At 48.1% G+C, this 15970-nt stretch overlaps 1 protein-coding gene across 1 annotated transcript in view; it reads left to right on the top strand.

Moving 5' to 3' along the window:
- RYR3 (ryanodine receptor 3) overlaps positions 1-15970 on the top strand; it is a 680585-nt gene that overhangs the window by 210669 nt on the left and 453946 nt on the right. The window contains exons 29-33 of the mRNA XM_066572425.1: positions 392-552; positions 2006-2039; positions 10390-10553; positions 10692-10857; positions 12182-12268. Of these exons, the coding sequence (XP_066428522.1) occupies positions 392-552; positions 2006-2039; positions 10390-10553; positions 10692-10857; positions 12182-12268 (612 nt within the window). The remainder of the gene's footprint in view (positions 1-391; positions 553-2005; positions 2040-10389; positions 10554-10691; positions 10858-12181; positions 12269-15970) is intronic.

The raw sequence follows: 15970 nt of genomic DNA, 5'->3' as shown, positions 1-15970 counted from the left end.
TTAAATAAAATATCATTCAAACCTACAAAGGATGAATGCACTGCTAAGTATCTGCCACAGATACCATTAAATCTATATATTGGATGCTTTTGCTGGTGAAATAGTTGATGGAAGCCATTAATGCAGTGCGAAAAGAACCTTAGTGAGGGTTTGTTCATTATTTACCAAATATTTTAGTAACCAGTTTGTATGAGATTACAATAAAGGATCTGTTTTCATTTCCAGAAACGGTGCCAATTCTCTGAGGTGCAATACCACAGGAGGCCTATAAATAAGAATGGTGCTGTTTCCACAACTGAACTTTCTTTCAGATATAACCTCTTTCTGTATTCTAAAGTATTGTCTGAAACAGATCATTACAATGTTTTCACGTGTGTTTTGAAACTTTCAGGTGACACAGAAGGATGGAACTGTAGAAGCCCCTCCATGCTTAAAGGTTACACATAAAACCTTTGGCACCCAGAATAGCAATGAAGATATGATATACTGCAGGCTGAGTATGCCTGTGGAGTTCTACTCTGCCTTTAGCAATGAGGAGACCTTCCAGAAGAGGTATTCGGTTTTATTGCCTATACTCTAAATTAGCTATGACTTTCTTTTACACTACTGTGTTCATGTACTGCATCTGATCTTCATGTATTAGAGGAAAAAAGCAGAATTTCACAAGAAAACCAATCAGGTGCTGCAGGGCATTTGAATTTAGAACCTTTATGGTTTAGAAAACCGATTTCAAATAATCTTTTAGAGAATTCTTTGTTACTAAATGGGGAATCTTTAAAACACAGCACTGGTTGCAATCCTTGCGCTGAGTGGAGGGCACAGACTATATGGCACAATCTTTAGAGGGAGAGGGTGCAGGTCACATGGCACAATTTAAGAGTGGGGGAGAGAGGCTGCACATCACAATTCTACGTGGTGTACCAAATCCTCATAAACCACCAGTCCCAGAATGCAGGTGGTATTTAATCGTGATGTGAAAGTGAAGGCAAGAAGAGAGCAGACATGTTTTTTTTTCCTACATAGCCCCTTTATAATAAAGATATCCAATTAGCCTCAAATACCAACAGGTGTCAGTTTATAGAATTAACCCCCACCATATTTAAATATTAGCAACACATATGCGCTCCAGTCTTTAAAATATGCAATTATAATGCTTACAATGAAACATTTCTAAATTGTGTGTGTAGTCCAACATATACTTATGTAGATACTAGTAATTATTAGGAAATTATAGTACCATTATTTTTGGTGGCACAATGCACCATACAGCTCTGCTACATGCACGTCACACACACACAACTCTGCTATGTAGCTTTCGCACATGAGCTGCATGTGTTTTACAAACTTCAGCTGGTGGCAGAGGTGAAAGGGGCTTGTCACTGCGTCATGTAAGCTGCATTAGCTTCACGGCGGCGTTGAACCCTCAGTGGTGACATGTTTGCATGACAGCAATGGTTTGTTTCAACACTGGACAACGTTTGGCGATTAGATGAAGGCTGGACTAATGTTGGCGGCATTAGCACTCGAGATGACATGATATTACATTCAGGAGATGTTAAGATGAAGGACTATGCTTCAATGTTGTTGGTCAATATGCACCACCAGCTATGTATGTGGACATTTGTAAGGTGTCATTTTTTAGAGTCTCCACACAGGTGTACAGCAGTCTGACAACCAGCTACAAACTGGCAGACTGAGTACTGCTATATTCATAGTAACTGAGGCCACAGGGGTTTGTGGGGGATGTAGTCTGCCCATAATTCCTCACTCAGTGCAGGAGGAGGATAAAGGACCTGTGATGACGTCACCATCATGTGATCAGGGGCGGAGCTAAGAGCCTACTCGCTCTGCTGTCAGGCTCTGCATGTAACTCACACGTCAAACACACACAAATTTGATGGACAAGTGGTCGTTAGTAGTTTGACTTGTTTGCACAGCAACTGTCTACATATATATATTTGTTTTATAACATTTTGATATCCACTTTTGTGCTCTCTCATTTTAGAAATACACTTCAAGAAGGGTCTCATACAGCCACAGTAAGTTTTATTACTTATTGTAACTGAGGTTGAATATGTTGATTATAAAACAATATGTTGATTACTTTGCATTTTAAATCCCTCTAGATAAAAATGTTCAAACTGTAAGAAACAAAAAATTCACAGTTTTGAGGACTGTCCAAATCTATTCTTTTTCTGACGGGAAGTTGCTATTTTAATAATTGAAATCACTAAGGTTCAATTCACATTTGTATTTGGGCGCTTTGTAAGCCATGCCGGTGTTTTTCACGACAAGACTACACTGTCTGCAGTGCTGCTCTTACCTATCAATGTCATTGAGGTTTGATAGGGTTCACCAGTATCTACGTGAAGTACTGCAGCACATCCTATGATAAATACTCCACTCGACCCTGGTAATTCTTGTCCATTTACTATCACCATAATTTTGGTGCTAACTGTTGAGGAAGAGTTTACTACCATTCATTTGATTCTTTTGTCAGCAGAATGTAATTAACAAAGACTTGCCTATAATAAATACAATAATTTAAACTAACTTACAAAAATGGTGGCTCACCATACAATGGTGTCTTTGTACAAGTACTGCATATTTATAGTATATGAATAGAGATGAGCGAGCACCAAAATGCTCGGGTGCTCGTTACTCGGGACGAAATTATCGCGATGCTCGAGGGTTCGTTTCGAGTAACGAACCCCATTGAAGTCAATGGGCGACTCGAGCATTTTTGTATATCGCCGATGCTCGCTAAGGTTTCCATTTGTGAAAATCGGGGCAATTCAAGAAAGTGATGGGAACGACACAGCAACGGATAGGGCAGGCGAGGGGCTACATGTTGGGCTGCATCTCAAGTTCCCAGGTCCCACTATTAAGCCACAATAGCGGCAAGAGTGGGCCCCCCCCAACAACTTTTACTTCTGAAAAGCCCTCATTATCAATGCATACCTTAGCTAAGCACCACACTACCTCCAACAAAGCACAATCACTGCCTGCATGACACTCCGCTGCCACTTCTCCTGGGTTACATGCTGCCCAACCCCCCCCCCCCTGCACGACCCAGTGTCCACAGCGCACACCAAATTGTCCCTGCGCAGCCTTCAGCTGCCCTCATGCCACGCCACATTCATGTCTATTTATAAGTGCGTCTGCCATGAGGAGGAACCGCAGGCACACACTGCAGAGGGTTGGCACGGCTAGGCAGCGACCCTCTTTAAAAGGGGCGGGGCGATAGCCCACAATGCTGTACGGAAGCAATGAGAAATATAATCCTGTGCCACCGCCATCAGGAGCTGCACACGTGGGCATAGCAATGGGGAACCTATGTGCCACACACTATTCATTCTGTCAAGGTGTCTGCATGCCCCAGTCAGACCGCGTTTTTTTATAAATAGTCACAGGCAGGTACAACTCCGCAATGGGAATTCCGTGTGCACCCACAGCATGGGTGGCTCCCTGGAACCCACCGGCTGTACATTAATGTATCCCATTGCAGTGCCCATCACAGCTGAGGTAACGTCCGATTAAATGCAGGTGGGCTTCGGCCCACACTGCATGCCCCAACCTGACCAGGCTTTTTAATTCATAGACACAGGCAGGTACAACTCCCTATTGTGAAGTCCCTGTGGACCGACAGCATGGGTGGGTGCCAGGAAGCCACCGGCGGCACATAAATATATCCCATAGCATTGCCCATCACAGCTGAGGTAATGTCATGTTAAATGCAGGTGGGCTTCAGCCCACACTGCATGCCCCAGTCAGACTGGGGTTCTTTAGAAGTGGAAACAGATGCATTTACAACTCCCTGTGGACCCACAGCATGGGTGGGTGCCAGGAAGCCACCGGCGGTACATAAAAATATCCCATTGCATTGCCCATCACAGCTGATGTAACGTCAGCTGTAATGCAGGTGGGCAAAAAATTAATTGGATTACACTGTAGGCGAGGGCCCCAAAAAATTGGTGTACCAACAGTACTAATGTACCTCAGAAAAATTGCCCATGCCCAACCAAGAGGGCAGGTGAAACCCATTAATCGCTTTGGTTAATGTGGCTTAATTGGTAACTAGGCCTGGAGGCAGCCCAGTTAAAATAAAAATTGGTTCAGGTGCAAGTTTCAACGCTTTAATGAGCATTGAAACGTATAAAAATTGTTTACAAAAATTATATGACTGAGCCTTGTGGGCCTAAGAAAAATTGCCCGTTCGGCGTGATTACGTGAGGTTTCAGGAGGAGGAGAAGGAGGAATATTATACACAGATTGATGAAGCTAAAAGGTCCACGTTTTTGATGGTGATAGAGAACAATGCTTCCATCCGCGGGTGCAGCCTACGTATTGCTTAGGTATCGCTGCTGTCCGCTGGTGAAGAAAAGAAGTCTGGGGAAATCCAGGCTTTGTTCATCTTGATGAGTGTAAGCCTGTCGGCACTGTCGGTTGACAGGCGGGTATGCTTATCCGTGATGATTCCCCCAGCCGCACTAAACACCCTCTCTGACAAGACGCTAGCCGCAGGACAAGCAAGCACCTCCAGGGCATACAGCGCGAGTTCAGGCCACATGTCCAGCTTCGACAGCCAGTAGTTGTAGGGGGCAGAGGCGTCACCGAGGATGGTCGTGCGATCGGCTACGTACTCCCTCACCATCCGTTTACACTGCTCCCGCCAACTCAGCCTTGACTGGGGAGCGGTGACACAGTCTTGCTGGGGAGCCCTAAAGCTGGCAAAGGCCTTGGAGAATGTTCCCCTGCCTGCGCTGTACACGATGCCTGATCTCTGCGCCTCCCCTGCTACCTGGCCCTCGGAACTGCGGCTTCTGCCACTAGCGCTGTCGGATGGGAAGTTTACCATCAGTTTGTCCACCAGCGCCCTGTGGTATAGCATCATTCTCGAACCCCTTTCCTCTTCGGGAATGAGAGTGGAAAGGTTCTCCTTATACCGCCGGTCGAGCAGTGTGTACACCCTGGCCGTAGTGGCCAGAATGCGTGCAACGCGAGGGTCACGAGAAAGGCATCCTAACATGAAGTCAACCATGTGTGCCAGGGTACCTGTATGCAACACATGGCTGTCCTCACTAGGAAGATCACTTTCAGGATCCTCCTCCTCCTCCTCCTCCTCCTCCGGCCATACACGCTGAAAGGATGACAGGCAAGCAGCATGTGTACCCTCAGCAGTGGGCCAAGCTGTCTCTTCCCCCTCCTCCTCATGCTCCTCCCCCTCCTCCTCCTCCTCAACGCGCTGAGATATAGACATGAGGGTGCTCTGACTATCCAGCGACATACTGTCTTCCCACGCCTCCGTTTCCGAGTGCAAAGCGTCTGCCTTTATGCTTTGCAGGGAACTTCTCAAGAGGCATAGCAGAGGAATGGTGACGCTAATGATTGCAGCATCCCTGCTCAGCATCTGTGTAGACTCCTCAAAGTTTCCAAGGACCTGGCAGATGTCTGCCAACCAGGCCCACTCTTCTGTAAAGAATTGAGGAGGCTAACTCCCACTACGCCGCCCATGTTGGAGTTGGTATTCCACTATAGCTCTACGCTGCTCATAGAGCCTAGCCAACATGTGGAGCGTAGAGTTCCACCGTGTGGGCACGTCGCACAGCAGTCGGTGCACTGGCAGATTAAACCGATCTTGCAGGGTCCGCAGGGTGGCAGCGTCCGTCTTGGAGTTGCGGAAATGTGCGCTGACCCGGCGCACCTTTCCGAGCAGGTATGACAAGTGTGGGTAGCTTTTCAGAAAGCGCTGAACCACCAAATTAAAGACATGGGCCAGGCATGGCACATGCGTGAGGCTGCCGAGCTGCAGAGCCACCACCAGGTTACGGCCGTTGTCACACACGACCATGCCCGCTTGGAGGCTCAGCAGCGCAAGCCAGCGGTCGGTCTGCTGTGTCAGACCCTGCAGCAGTTCGTGGGCCGTGTGCCTCCTATCTCCTAAGCTGAGTAGTTTCAGCACGGCCTGCTGACGCTTGCCCACCGCTGTGCTGCCACTCCGCGCGACACCGACTGCTGGCGACGTGCTGCTGACACATCTTTATTGCGAGACAGAGGTTGCGTTGGAGGAGGAGGGTGGTTTAGTGGAGGAAGCATACACCGCCGCAGATACCAGCACCGAGCTGGGGCCCGCAATTCTGGGGGTGGGTAGGACATGAGCGGTCCCAGGCTCTGACTCGGTCCCAGCCTCCACTAAATTCACCTAATGTGCTGTCAGGGAGATATAGTGGCCCTGCCCGCCTGTGCTTGTCCACGTGTCTGTTGTCAAGTGGACCTTGGCAGTAACCGCGTTGGTGAGGGCGCGTACAATAATGCGGGAGACGTGGTCGTGCAGGGCTGGGACGACACATTGGGAAAAGTAGTGGCAACTGGGAACCGAGTAGCGCGGGGCCGCCGCCGCCATCATGCTTTTGAAAGCCTCCGTTTCCACAAGCCTATACGGCAGCATCTCCAGGCTGATCAATTTGGCAATGTGCACGTTTAACGCTTGAGCGTGCGGGTGCGTGGCGGCGTACTTGCACTTGCGCTCAAACAGTGGCGCTAGCGACGTCTGGACGCTGCGCTGAGAGACATTGCTGGATGGGGCCCAGGACAGCGGAGGTGAGGGTGTGGGTGCAGGCCAGGAGACGGTAGTGCCTGTGTCCTCAGAGGGGGGTTGGATCTCAGTGGCAGGTTGGGGCACAGGGGGAGAGGCAGTGGTGCAAACCGGAGGCGGTGAACGGCCTTCGTCCCACCTTGTGGGGTGCTTGGCCATCATATGCCTGCGCATGCTGGTGGTGGCTTCCCAGCTGATCTTGGCGCGACAAAGGTTGCACACCACTGTTCGTCGGTCGTCAGGCTTCTCTGTGAAAAACTGCCACACCGTAGAGCAATTTGACCTCTGCAGGGTGGCATGGCGTGAGGGGGCGCTTTGGGAAACAGTTGGTGGATTATTCAGTCTGGCACTGCCTCTACCCCTGGCCACCGCACTGGCTCGGCCTTTGCCCACACCCTGACTTGGGCCTCCGCGTCCTCGTCCGCGTCCACGTCCTCTAGGCCTACCCCTACCCCTCAGCATGGTGTATTACCAGTAGTGCAGAAACAGAACGCTGTAATTAAATGTGCCGCTTATTGGCCTGTGGTTGGAGGCTGACTTCGCTTACGGAACGCACAGCAGAGCCAGGAAATAATTTTGTGCAAGCCTGCTGTAACACTTAGCTGGCTGCTTATGAATTAGGAGGACAACTACACCCAGCACAGACCCAGTACACTGAGGACAGTCATAGGCAGCCCAAATAGATTTTTTTTCCCAAATGTTTTTGGAAAGGCCCACTGCCTATATTCAATAAATATATGTCTTCTGTCCCTGCCTCACCACTACTGGCCCTGGAGTATGTAAAATAACTGCAGACTGTTGCACTGTGGACTGGAATACAGCGGTGATGTAACAGCCAACACAGAGCCAGGAAATAATTTTGCGCAAGCCTGCTGTAACACTTAGCTGGCTGCGTATGAATTAGGAGGACAACTACACCCAGCACAGACCCAGTACACTGAGGACAGTCACAGGCAGCCCAAATAGATTTTTTTTCCAAAATGTTTTTGGAAAGGCCCACTGCCTATATTCAATAAATATATGTCTTCTGTCCCTTCCTCACCACCACTACTGGCCCTGGACTATGTATAATTACTGCAGGGCGCAATGCTCTGCACGGCCAATATACAAAAAAAAAAAATGTGCAACACTGCAAAAAGCAGCCTCCACACTACTGCACACGGTTAGATGTGGCCCTAAGAAGGACCGTTGGGGTTCTTGAAGCCTAAAATACTCCTAACGCTCTCCCTATAGCAGCTTCGGCACCAGCAGCACTGTCCCTGATCTCTGTCAGAATAAATCTTTGGCGAGCCGCGGGAGGGGACGATTTATATACTCGGGTGACACCTGATCTCGCCAGCCACTCACTGCAGGGGGGTGGTATAGGGCTTGAACGTCGCAGGGGGGAGTTGTAATGCCTTCCCTGTCTTTCTATTGGCCAGAAAAGCGCGCTAACGTCTCAGAGATGAAAGTGAAAGTAACTCGAACATCGCGTGGTACTCATCACGAGTAACGAGCATCTCGAACATGCTAATACTCGAATGAGTATCAAGCTCGGACGAGTACGTTCGCTCATCTCTATATATGAATGTATGCCTACTCATTCAAAAGTGCACAAGCAAGGTCAGGCACTGAAGTTGGATGAAAAGGCCTGGCTCCCAATTGGTATTTTTCCATTCATCCCAAAGATGTTGGATGAGGTTGAGGGTAGGGTTCTATTCGGGCCACTCAAGTTTCTCTACACTAAGCTCATGATGCCATTTTTTGATGGACCTCAAATTGTGTGCAGAGGTAGAGTCATGCTGGAGCAGGAAAGGGTCTTCTACAAACTTTTCTCACACAAGATGGAAAGCCTACAATCGTCCTGAAATGTTTTTGCATACTGTAGCATTAACATTGCCTTTCACTGGAAATAAGGGGCCTTGCCAAAACCCTAAAAGAGCTTCATACTATCATCCCTCCTCCAACAAATTTACCTTAGGCCCTATGCATTGTGGTATTTAGCATTCTCCTGACATGTGACAAACCCAGGCTCATCTATCAAGCTGCCAGAGAGTGAAATGTAATTCACCACTCCAGAAAACACATTTCCACTGCTCCAGAGTCTAGTGATGATGTGCTTTACAGCAGTCAAGATGCTTGGCATTACACATAGTGATCTTATGGTTGGGTGCAGCGGTTCAACTATGAAAACCCATTTCATGAATTTCTTGATGCTTCCATATCACAATAATAATGCTTCTAGATCAGGATTTCTCAAAGAGTTCTCCATGGAGCCCTTGGGGCTCAGCGAGTGATTATCAGGTGCTCCGACAGAGGGTCTAGGTCCCCACTCACCTCACCTGCTATGCAGGACCTGCTGTCAGCATAGTAATGTGGATCATATGAGCTGGCTCCGGTCATATGATCCACATTGCTAAGCCGACCGCAGGTTTTGGACATTCATCTCCTTAGTACAGGCTGTCTGGACACTGCTACAGCGGTGAGAAGAGCGGGAAGCAATAGGGGAACTTATTATTGCTGGGACCAATATAGGGGACACTATTATTACTAAGGGGCCAATATAGGGGACGCTATTACTACTGAGGCCAACATAGGGACGCTATTATTACTGGAGCCAATATAGGGGATGCTATTACTACAAGGGGCCAATATAGGGGATGCTTTTACTACTGGCCTCACCAATATGGGGGGCACTTTTATTACAAGGGGCAGATTGATTAGTTGTAGCAACAAAGGAGATGAGATTTGAAATTCTCATCCACATGCTGTGGAAAAAATCTGCACAGAATCCGTGCGGATATTGCCATGTGTTGCGGGATTTAATTCTGCAACATATTAATTTTAAATATAATGTATATCAATAGCCCATCTAGTGCTCCAGCATTCCTCCATGTTTTTTTTTTTTTTTAAATGACCATGTTTTTTTTATAACGACGGAGGTAAAAATCATATGTAGTGATAAGCCCCTCCCCTAGCCCCTTCCTTGACCACACCCTCTATGGGGCTCCATGAGAAACTTTTGCTTCAAAAAAGGCTCCATGGCTGAAAAAGTTTGGGAACCACTGTTCTAGATGATTGGGGCAGGCCAGAAATTTTGCAAACTTACTTGTGACATCCTATGGTAGTGGTTTGTAGGTCACTAAATTATTCACTATGACCCATAGCACAACCATCGTAGAATTTACAAGGCTCTTTGCTTGATTTTATGCACCCGTTTTTAATGGGTGTGGCTGAACTTTTTGTCCATATTCTATATTCCTCAGTGGCAAATCTGCCTAGTTATGCAGCAATTTGATCCAGAGAACCTCTCCAAGCATAACAAGGTGATTTTTTTTGAGTAAAGTATATAAATAGTGATGAGCGAGCATACTCGCTAAGGGCAATTGCTCGAGCAAGCATTGCCCTTAGCGAGTACCTGCCTGCTCGAGACAAAAGGTTTGGGTGCCGGCGGCGGGCAGGGAGAGTGGGGAGGAACGGAGGGGAGGTCTCTCTCTCCCTCTCTCCTCCCCGCACCCCCCTGCTGACTGCCGCTACTCACCGCTCCCCCGCGCCAGCACCCAAACCTTTTGTCTCGAGCGGGCAGGTACTCGCTATGGGCAATGCTCGCCTGAGCAATTGCCCTTAGCGAGTATGCTCGCTCATCTCTACATATAAACCAAGTGAGTGACCCTGTGGAAATGTTAATAGCAGCCATAATGGTTGTCACCTAGCCATAAAAGGGTATACTTACAGGTGATTCTTTAGACATACACTTTTAATAATGTATTTTGTAACTGTCCATAAATTCCACTTATTTCTGTTTTTCTCTCCAGTTGTATTACTACTCTGTCCGAATATTTGCTGGACAAGACCCGTCTTCGGTATGGGTAGGATGGGTGACTCCCGACTACCACTTCTATAGTGAAAATTTTGACTTAAGCAAGAACTGCACTGTGACTGTCACATTAGGAGATGAGAGAGGCAGAGTGCATGAAAGGTAGGATTGGTTTTGGCATATATGTATACAGTATAACTTCTACATTTATGTGAATATACAAGATAGGTATAGAGGAGTAGCTATTCAGCTCATGCTTGGACTTCTTATCTTTTCTCCCTCTTTCTTTCATACTTCCAGTGTTAAGCGAAGCAATTGTTACATGGTGTGGGGAGGTGACCTCTCTACTGGCTCTCAGAGGTCAAGTCGCAGCAATGTAGATATTGATATTGGGTGCCTTGTTGATCTGGCCACAGGACTGCTGTCATTCACAGCCAATGGAAAAGATCTGGGGACCTGTTACCAGGTACTTTTAATAATGGGTTGTTTCTTTTCATCCATACTGTTATAATGTAATGAATACACATTTTCAATTGCTTTAAAATTAATGATAGATACACTCTAAACTATGATGACACCCTGACTTACCATGTTCTGTCAAGGTAATGTCTATTATACCTATGTCTGCAATCATTATTAAACTGAAAGCCTAATGACAATTTTACTAATTGACTCTTACATCTTCTACTACAAAGGATGTTATTCATCTTGGTTTTGCTAGTTTTAAAGGGGTATTTCCATCTCATCCAACATGGCTGAGATAGGAATGCCAGACCATACACAGCAGCCACCAGGTCGGGATTACCAATACAGTTGAACTGGCTGATATTCACTATTTCTGTATGGGAATGCTCCTTTAATGTGGAAATCAGAAACAACGGTTCTGCTTCTAACAGTGGCTTGATGAGTTTTAAAGTGACAGAAGAATCCTCCAAGCATTTACTCATCAGTGGATAGTTTAGTTTAAATTCCTTCTAGGACTCCTGCTTACAAGCATACTATGGCACTATGGATGAGAGAGGGTCGGAATGGACCATTAGAATGCAAAAGATTTTTATGTGGGCCTAGGTTCTAATGTATTAATGGGCCAAAAGGTTTATCAGAAAACAACAACCCATTTATGGTTGGCTTTAGATCTAATCACTTTTCGCTAGGATCTATTTCATATTAGTTAATTCACAAATAACCGATTGGACTGTATTAATAATTCAACGTGTGCAATGACGGCAACAAAGTTACGTATGCAATTAAAAGTGGACATAGACATGTTATGTATGGTTGGACTGTAAGCTATCATAATTATTGAGGGAACTCAATCCCCACAATAGCAGATCAACCTGAGAAAAAGGCTGCCGCAATCTCTCAGGACAGGATCCAATATATATATATTCACCATTGTCCTTAAGTAGTGTTTCTTTTCCTCCTGCTGCAAAATGGAAAAATGTAAAGTAATTTTATAGCTTGACACATGTTATTTGGATTTTACAGTAACATGATTATGTGGATACCACATTTCACATGAACATTACCTTGTTCACTGTAACTCATATAGTAATTTTTTCTAAGACTTTTAGTTGTGGGTGTTTGGAAATTTTCATATTTCAAAGCTCCATTAGGATAATTGAAACAGACATTATTGACAAATTACTACCGCACAACATATATTATGGCTTCCAGCTTAAATAATAGGAGCTCTCTTGTTGTGTGTGAAGAAAGCTTCTCTTACAGTGAATTACTATATTGTGTTAGGTGATGTTTTTTACTGAAATAAATCCATTTTCCCTTATTAGGTTGAACCAAACACCAAGCTGTTCCCAGCAGTTTTTCTGCAGCCAACTAGCACTAATCTCTTTCAGTTTGAACTTGGGAAATTAAAGGTATTGTTTTTTTTGTTTGCCTTAACCTTGTCATTTACATGCCATAAAGTAACATACATCCAGTAGCACAGGCTTAGAAGTCATTTTACTAATTGTATTTATCGTAGCACAGACTACTTAAGAGTAGAGATGAGCGAACGTATTCGTCCGAGCTTGATATTCGTGCGAATATTAGGGTGTTCGGGATGTTCGTTATTCGTAACGAACACCATGCGGTATTCGGGTTACTTTCACTTCCTTCCCTGAGACATTAGCGCGCTTTTCTGGCCAATTGAAAGACAGGGAAGGCATTACAACTTCCCCCTGCGACGTTCAAGCCCTATACCACCCCCCCTGCTGTGAGTGGCTGGGAAGATCAGATGTCACCCGAATATAAAAGTCGGCCCCTCCCGCGGCTCGCCTCAGATGCCTTGTGAGTTAGATGAGGGACAGTGCTGCTGGTACCGGAGCTGCTGTAGGGAGAGAAATAGCAGTTAGTGTAGGCTTCAAGAACCCCAAAGGTCCTTATTAGGGCCAGTAATACCTGTGTGTTGGCTGCTGTTAGCAGTGACTTTTTTTTTTTTTTTCTCAAAATCGCCTCTGCAGAGCGTTGCACCCGGCATTAGGGACAGAAGTGTTGGATAGGCAGGGAGAGTGTTAGGAGTGAGTGTAGCCTTCAAGAACCTCAACGGTCCTTTCTAGGGCCATATTTAACCGTGTGCAGTACTGTGCTGGCTGCTGTTAGCTGTGCTGCATATTTTTTTTTTCTCAAAATCGCCTCTGCAGAGCATTGCACCCTCCATTGATACTACAGGGAAAGAATTGTGTAGGCAGGGCCACAACACAGTTATTATTCATTGAATATACGCAGTGGGTCCTTTTGGTGTAAAAAAAGGGAAAAGAAATCTATTTGTCCTGCCTCTGTCCGTCCTAAGGGCTGTGGACACGTGTGAGCTGCGTGTACAACGTTAAAAAATCAGACGCACCCAGCTACGGTTTACTGCTGGCTTCGCCATTTGCTTTCCTTAATTGGGAAAAAAATACCTGCTTTGCCAGAGTTAATAACTCTGCTACCCTCAAGTTCTGTGACACATTAGCAGGGCCACAGCACAGTTATTAAACTTCTCATGTTCATTGAATATACGCAGTGGGTCCTTTTGGTGTAAAAAAAGGGAAAAGAAATCTATTTGTCCTGCCTCTGTCCGTCCTAAGGGCTGTGGACACGTGTGAGCTGAGTGTACAACGTTAAAAAATCAGACGTACCCAGCTACGGTTTACTGCTGGCTTCGCCATTTGCTTTCCTTAATTGGGAAAAAAATACCTGCTCTGCCAGAGTTAATAACTCTGCTGCCCTCAAGTTCTGTGACACATTAGCAGGGCCACAGCACAGTTATTAAACTTAGATTATTCATTCACTAGAGGCAGTGGGGCGTTTCGTTTTCAAAAAAGGGAAAAAATTATATTTGGCCTCCAGTCTTGCGCCAATTTATTTCCTGCCTGTGAAATCAAATCACTGGTAACACAGCATGCTGAGGGGTAGGGGTAGGCCTAGAGGACGTGGACGCGGCCGAGGACGCGGAGGGCCAAGTCAGGGTGTGGGCACAGGCCGAACTCCTGTTCTAGGTGTATCGCAGCCGTCTGCTGCGCGATTAGTAGACAGGCACGTTTCTGGCGTCCCGACAGTCATCGCACAATTCATGGGTTCACGCGGGAGACGGTTATTAGAAAATGAGCAGTGTGAGCAGGTCCTGTCGTGGATGGCAGAAAGTGCTTCGAGCAACCTATCGTCCACCCACAGTTCTGCGCCGTCCACTGCTGCAAATCCGAATCCTCTGTCTGCTGGCTCCTCCTTCCTCCCAGCCTCCTCACTCCACTACAATGACACATGCTCAGGAGCGGGAACACTCCCAGGAACTGTTCTCGGGCCCCTGCTCAGATTGGGCAGCAGTGGTTCCTCTCCCACCAGAGGAGTTTATCGTCACTGATGCCCAACCAATCGAAAGTTCCCGGGGTCCGGGGGAAGAGGCTGGGGACTTCCGCCAACTGTCTCAAGAACTTTCTGTGTGTGAGGAGGACGATGACGATGAGACACAGTTGTCTTGCAGTGAGGTAGTAGTAAGGGCAGTAAGTCCGAGGGAGCAGCGCACAGAGGATTCGGAGGAAGAGCAGCAGGACGATGAGGTGACTGACCCCACCTGGTGTGCAACGCCTACACAGGACAGGTCTTCAGAGGGGGAGGCACGGGCAGCAGCAGGGCAGGTTGCAAGAGGCAGTGCGGTGGCCAGGGGTAGAGGCAGGGCCAGACTGAATAATCCACCAACTGTTTCCCAAAGCGCCCCCTCGCGTCATGCCACCCTGCAGAGGCCGAGGTGCTCTAAGGTCTGGCAGTTTTTCACAGAGACGCCTGACGACCGACGAACACTGGTGTGCAACCTTTGTCGCGCAAAGCTCAGCCGGGGAGCCAACACCAACAGCCTCACCACCACCAGCATGCGCAGACATATGATGGCCAAGCACCCCACAAGGTGGGACGAAGGCCGTTCACCGCCTCCGGTTTGCACCCCTGCCTCTCCCCCTGTGCCCCAACCTGCCACTGAGATCCAACCCCCCTCTCAGGACACGGGCACTACCGCCTCATGGCCTGCACCCACACCCTCACCTCCGCTGTCCTCGGCCCCATCCACCAGTGTAGTTCAGCGCACCGTCCAGCCGTCGCTTGCGCAACTGTTGGAGCGCAAGCGCAAGTACGCCGCCACGCACCCGCACGCTCAAACGTTAACCGTCCGCATAGCAAAATTCATCAGCCTTGAGATGCTGCCGTATAGGGTTGTGGAAACGGAGTCCTTCAAAGCTATGATGGCGGCAGCGGCCCCACGCTACTCAGTTCCCAGTCGCCACTACTTTTCCCGATGTGCCGTCCCAGCCCTGCACGACCACGTCTCCCGCAACATTGTACGCGCCCTCACCAATGCGGTTAGTGGCAAGGTCCACTTAACTACGGACACGTGGACAAGCACAGGCGGGCAGGGCCACTACATCTCCCTGACGGCACATTGGGTGAATTTAGTGGAGGCTGGGACAGAGTCAGAGCCTGGGACCGCTCACGTCCTACCCACCCCCAGAATTGCGGGCCACAGCTCGGTGGTGGTATCTGCGGAGGTGTATGCTTCCTCCACTAAAGCACCCTCCTCCTCCTCCTCCTCTGCAACCTCTGTCTCGCAATCAAGATGTGTTAGCAGCAGCATGTAGCCAGCAGTCGGTGTCGCGCGGTGTGGCAGCACAGTGGTGGGCAAGCGTCAGCAGGCCATGCTGAAACTACTCAGCTTAGGAGATAAGAGGCACACGGCCCACGAACTGCTGCAGGGTCTGACACAGCAGACCGACCGCTGGCTTGCGCCGCTGAGCCTCCAACCGGGCATGGTCGTGTGTGATAACGGCCGTAACCTGGTGGCGGCTCTGCAGCTCGGCAGCCTCTCGCACGTGCCATGCCTGGCCCACGTCTTTAATTTGGTGGTTCAGCGCTTTCTGAAAAGCTACCCACGCTTGTCAGACCTGCTCGTAAAGGTGCGCCGGCTCTGCGCACATTTCCGCAAGTCCCACACGGACGCTGCCACCCTGCGCACCCTGCGCACCCTGCAACATCGCTTTAAGCTGCCAGTGCACCGACTGCTGTGCGACGTGCCCACACGGTGGAACTCTACGCTCCACATGTTGGCCAGGCTC

The sequence above is a fragment of the Eleutherodactylus coqui genome, chromosome 6 (assembly GCF_035609145.1).
Source record: "Eleutherodactylus coqui strain aEleCoq1 chromosome 6, aEleCoq1.hap1, whole genome shotgun sequence".
In the NCBI taxonomy this organism is placed as follows: domain Eukaryota; kingdom Metazoa; phylum Chordata; class Amphibia; order Anura; family Eleutherodactylidae; genus Eleutherodactylus; species Eleutherodactylus coqui.
This window is presented reverse-complemented; position numbering and strand designations above follow the sequence as displayed.